This window comes from Rhipicephalus microplus, chromosome X, assembly GCF_043290135.1.
Source record: "Rhipicephalus microplus isolate Deutch F79 chromosome X, USDA_Rmic, whole genome shotgun sequence".
In the NCBI taxonomy this organism is placed as follows: Eukaryota; Metazoa; Arthropoda; class Arachnida; order Ixodida; family Ixodidae; genus Rhipicephalus; species Rhipicephalus microplus.
The window spans coordinates 168137745-168143744 of record NC_134710.1 but is presented as its reverse complement, the minus strand read 5'-3'; the positions used below and the strand labels follow the sequence as shown (position 1 = coordinate 168143744).

Here is a 6000-nt window from a genome sequence, read left to right as displayed (position 1 = left end):
TATGTGACCGTCTAGTGTGGACGGACAGACGGATGAACAAACAGAGACGGATGGACAGACAGGCGGACAGACAGATGGATGATCCACGGTTTACCAATAAAATTCTTCGAAGCTTTGCCCCCTCATCATCATTCATTCCGTGGATATGCTGTGATTTTTTAATATAACAGGGATGTGCCGCTATATGTACGTTTTTTATGACATGCAGTGATAACTGAGAAACCAGACTCAGAAATGAGATGGCTAGGAGCATTTCTAAAATCATTTATTAGTTGAAATATTAAATCAACTGTTCACAGTACACAAACATGCCTCTTATACATGACTGCAGTTGCCTGAAGCTTAACCGGTATGCGTCACTCATACTGCTTGACAAATTTGTTCTCATACATGCACATGTAGGCATCGCTAAGCAACCTGCGTGTCATGCCAGGAAGTATCTTATCAGCCCGAGCCTTATCAGCCCGAGACAGGTCTCGTAATTTTTCTAGGCCCTTTTGTTCAAACCAGTTGTCAGCATCAAGGTAGTTATCCACTTTAGGGATGTTGTGCCCATCTTCTCCACCTGCAAAGTTGGGCCAAGTGCATTAAAGCAGTTGAAAAAAAAAAGAAAAGTAGGACTTCATCAAGGACAAGAAAAGTAGTTGTGCCTGTATTCTTTCTCATATTATCTATGAACTCTGTGCACACACACACACAAAAATGAGGATGGTACAAAAGATTTTTTTTTTAGTCCGTTGTGACCAATAAATTCAGTTCCTAATAGTCGTTTATTGAAAATTACCAGGAACAGCCATGCATTACGCAAAACAAACTGTGATGGTGAACCAGGAAGAATTTGGAGGGCCACACACTTAACGTGGCATCACATTAAATGAAGATTTTAGATGCAACGACTTAGCAGAGAGGTTAAGACATCCTCACTACATATCCATACTGCAAATTCTGGTAACAGCCTTCTGTTCTGGATGTTCCAGAGACATTCAAACAGTATAACATTGATATGAGGAGTTTAACGCCCCAAACCCATGATATGATTATGAGTGATGTCATAGTGGAAGGCTCTGGAAATTTGGATCACACATGTGGTGTTCTTTAGCGTGCACTGACATCACATAGTACACAGGCCTCGCCAAATGAGCTGAAGCTGATTTGGCACAGCATCCAGAGCAGCTAAAACCGCAATCTAGAGCAGCAGGTCAGCCTTTTGGAGCAGTTGCTTGTCACACATTTTCAAGCACAACTTTTTAGGTAAGTGGGAGTAGTTTTACTATGTTTAACAAAGTAAATACTACAGTCAACACTCGTTAAATGGAACCTGAAGGGACCAGGAAAATATGTTCTATTTACCAGGAGCTTTTTTTACTGAGGTATGAGCAGGGGTGCAGAATAAGAGTAGTAAAACAATCATATAAGAGACAGTTCTTGCATTTAAAGCAACCATTTAACAGTTTTTCGTTTACTGATAGTATGCTGTATATGCACGCATACATGTCTAGCTATATTATAAGGTCCCCAAAAGTGAAATAAACCCGCAGCGCCCTACTTTTGAGTGAACAGTCTAACTTCTATATACTATTGATGACATCAGGGTGCCCGACAATTCTCCCCAATACAATTATTTTTCGTTATTTAGTGAAATTTTTCCTGAAGCCATAGGCAGCACAAATTTTTCCACCATAGTCATTTTATTACTGAAAAGCACTAGTGTGATGATGTCTGTGCTTTCAGTACAACCTAGACATTCAAGGTGAGTGGTGAAGCACGTGCTGTTGCATTACATAGGCATTTTAGGCTTTTGGTTCACTGGCTGTTACTAACATATTTGGCTTAATAAATAATTGGTATATCGTGCTTAACTCCAACGCTGCACTAAACAAAATTAGTGAGCATGAAAGGCTTCGCATTTTATTTAGAGAGGTTCGCAGATTTGTAACTTTTGGTGAAGTTGAGAATCGGCACCAACAGACCACGATAGTGCATCACCATGCTTTCCCAACACACCACTGCAACGGCTGGAATTGTTGATAAATCCTGGCAATGTACAGTAACTGGAGTGCCCTGTATGAAATCATAATGAATGAAGTCATAAGGAATGACACTGCAATTTTTTGGTAAAATAACCTGACTATAAAACAAAGGGTTCTAATTATATAATGCAATTCTAACTATAATTAATGCAATCAATCTCTAAATAAAAGACTCGGAAGAACTTGCCATCTTAAAGCTTAAAGGGGTCCTGAAACAATTTTTCAAGTAACCATGGAAGGAGTTCACTGGAGGAGCTTATTGCGTCATAAATTCAATGCCGCAAAAAATTATAAGAATCCGTCCAGGGCGAGTAGAGTTAAAAAGGTTTGTCGCGTGCTGAAACTGTATTCTCTCTTCTCTCGTCCCAATGAAAGCACTGGAAGCTAAGCAGGAAAGGATGGCAGGGCCACAGAAAACCATCACGCATGCCTTGTGACCTTGAGCACTCTTATCTTTTTTTTTTCTTCGAATGTGCGGCTTTTTCAGTGTGATCGCGTGCACACGCGTGGACATGTAGAAGCCTTCTGCGGCGATCTCTGTAACGAGCGAGCGCAGCATGTTCAAATCAGTTAATGGCTGGTAGATGGGCTTTCCACGCGTGATTTTCGGGCATATTTCGTGATTTGTCGAGAGAAGAGAAAGCAATTTTTAGCTGACTGATAATTTATTGTGAATTCCAGGCCGCATATTGCGCTATAATATTTGGCTCGCGTGTTGTCGGGAGGCTCTACTACCGATCGGCAGTATTTTCTTACCATGCACAAAAAGTGTTCCAAGGCCCCTTTAATAGATTTTTTTTTTTTTACTCCACAGCATTCAGTAACTGTATTTACCTGACTTGACAGTATAATTTTGTAGTAGGGATAGTTTGCACACAGTATGTTAGTCTCACATTCTCCCCCTCCCCACTTTATACATTTATCAGATGAAAGCAATTATTTAGCCTGTGTGCTTGCCACAATACTACATGGCACCTTTGGCTTCCACCTCCACCCTCCTCGGTGTCGTCGTGTGGGTCAGTACATAAAGCTTTCGAAGAACCTGCCAGCTTACATAATAACACGTGTTGCCATCTATTTGCACTAATCAAAAGTTTGACAGGGCACACGCTTCAGAGTAGAAATCACCATTTACGAGACACTGTGTGCATGTCTTTGCAGCTAGGCACAATGGTCAGTAACAGCACAACTTGTGGTGAGGCATGAACATTATTGCAAGCTCAATCAAGAATTAGGAGGCAACCTTCATTTATTTGGTCATTCCCATTAGCTCAACTAAAAAACATTCTGTTGAAGACGCAGTTACTGGGCCGCGAGCGATATTTTTATAACTACATACCTCTCGGCTGTTAGCTCCAATGACATGCTCCAATGACATGCTCCAATGACATGCTCCAACTTACACTCAAACCTTATTATAACAACGTTGCATCTTAGAAAAAAATAAGTTTTTTATATAAAAAAATTCACTGAAAAGGTTTATCATTAAAATTATATGTGTTGCAAGACTGTTTTTATTTTACTTCGCTATAACTGACATTTCATTATATCTGGGTTCATTATTCGAGGTTCATTATGTGGGTTCATTATATCACCATAATAATTGCTTCTTAGAGTACGCTCAGTGCAAATTAAGCGATTTCTGTTAAAATATAGCAGAATGTACCAAGTTTAACTTCTTGGCACAGTTTGGCGCAATCGGTGCAGCGATCACATCACTGCTCTGCCCACTTTCAGACTTTCTATGAATATTTAATGATGATGATTGATGATGATTTGTGGGGTTTAACGTCCCAAAACCACCATATGATTATGAGAGACGCCGTAGTGGAGGGCTCCGAAAATTTTGACCGCCTGGGGTTAACGTGCACCCAAATCTGAGCACACGGGCCTACGACATTTCCGCCTCCATCGGAAATGCAGCCACCGCAGCCGGGATTCGAACCTGCGTTCTGCGGGTCAGCAGCCGAGTACATATGATAAGATGACGCGTATGAATTATGCTCACACTTATTTTCCCCCCACGCGTGAGTGGCCAGCCCGGACGCGTCTTAGACGGAAACGGAACGTCGAACGAATGGCTTCAGACGTGATACGTGGACAATCTCCGAACCACGACAGCGACGATCCGAAGAAAGGTCGGTGGGAGTGACAGGATAGTTCACTGGGGACGTTTGTTCATTAATTGTATAGGGCCCAATGAAGCGTGACTGAAACTTGTCACGCAAACCTGGAGTACGAATGGGCGTCCAAAGCAACACTTCATCCCCCGGACTGAAGGAGACGTCGCGATGAGAGCTGTCGTAGCGTTGTTTGCGGTCTTGCTGATTGGCTTCTGTATTAAGGCGAGCCCGTCGCCGCCATTCTTCGAGCCTTGTGATGAACTGCTCTGATACGGTTGCCGAGGCGTCGGTTGGCACATTTAGGAAAAAGACGTCGATAGTGAATGTCGGTGAACGGCCGTACACGAGGTAGAAAGGTGAGTAGCCAATAGTTCTTTGAACAGCGGTGTTATGGGCAAACATCACAAAAGGCAAAATGGTATCCCAGTTGTCGTGGTTTGGTGCGATGTACATCGACAGCATGTCTGTTAGTGTCCGATGAAATCTCTCTGTCAGCCCATTAGTTTGGGGGTGGTAGGCTGACGTCGTCTTATGCACTGTGCCACAGGTTGTGAGCAGGGTTTCGAATATGGTGGACAGGAACGTCTTGCCGCCATCACTCAGGAGAACGCGAGGTGCACCGTGACGCAATACAATGGCATTGAAAAAGAAGTCTGCGACGTCTGAAGCAGAACTTGTGCGTAGTGCAGCAGTCTCTGCGTACCTTATCAGGTGGTCGACAGCAGTCACAATCCAACGATTACCTGCTGGCGTGATGGGGAGAGGTCCGAGTAGGTCTATGCCAACGATGGCAAAAGGAGTCTCGGGACACAGGATAGGTTGCAGAAGGCCAGCAGGAGACGAAGTTGGTCGCTTCCGCCATTGACACAGATGGCAAGATGCAACGTACTTGGTCACAAAGGTAGAGATGCCCGGCCAGAAAAAACAGTTTCTGATGCGGCTTTGTGTTTTGTGAAATCCCAAGTGGCCTGCACATGGGTCGTCGTGAAAGGCTTCGAGGACTTGACGTAGAGAACGCGGAAGTACTGGAACCCAGCGGTGTCCATCAGTAGTGTAAACGCAACGATGGAGCAGATTGTTATCGAGCTTAAATTGCCGTAGTTGTCGGCGCAATCGAGAATTAGGAGTAGGTGATATGCCATTTAGGCGTTGGATGATGCGATTGCAATATGGATCATCACGCTGGCGTGTGGCGAACTCGGTGTAGTGATTTGAAGCCGGCGTTTCGATAACCGCAAGGTGTGATAATGTGAGGGGTGACGCAGTGCCTTGCCCACCAGACGAGCAATCAGCTGATGATGACAGCTTGATGATGACAGCTTGATGATCACAGTGGAAGGGGGCAGCGAGAGAGAGAATCTGCATCTTGGTGTCTTTTGCCAGACTTATAGATGACGTCAAAATCGTACTCTTGCAGGCGGAGCACCCAACAACCGAGGCGACCAGACAAGTTTCTCAGTGTCGATAGCTAGCACAAGGTGTGGTGGTCTGTAATCACTGTGAAGTGGCGTCCGTAAAGATACGGTCGAAATTTTTGTATGGCCCAAACGACAGCGAGGCACTCCTGCTCAGTTATGGAGTAGTTCTGTTCAGCAGCCGTAAGAGCACGACTAGCATACGCTATAACTCTTTCCCATGAAGTGGCATTCCGCTGTAGAAGAACTGCACCAATGCCATGGCCGCTCGCGTCGGTGTGCAGACATGTAGGTGCGTTCTCGTCGAAATGGCACAGAACAGGGTCAGACGTTAAAGAATTTTTGAGTGCTTGAAAGGCACGCTCGCAGTCGTCGTTCCAAGCTAAAGTTGATCCGCATGTCAGCAGCTTGTGCAGTGGCGACGCGATGGCA

The 6000-nt window shown here is 44.3% G+C and overlaps 1 protein-coding gene across 8 annotated transcripts in view; it reads right to left on the bottom strand.

The window, feature by feature from the left end:
- Positions 1-247: 247 nt before the first annotated feature.
- CYLD (ubiquitin carboxyl-terminal hydrolase CYLD) overlaps positions 248-6000 on the bottom strand; it is a 125517-nt gene continuing 119764 nt past the window's right edge. For all 8 annotated transcript variants that reach the window (XM_075878165.1, XM_037428536.2, XM_037428537.2 and 5 more), the window contains one exon: positions 248-565. In XM_075878165.1, coding sequence (XP_075734280.1) covers positions 357-565 — 209 coding nt within the window. In that variant the 3' untranslated portion in view covers positions 248-356. The remainder of the gene's footprint in view (positions 566-6000) is intronic.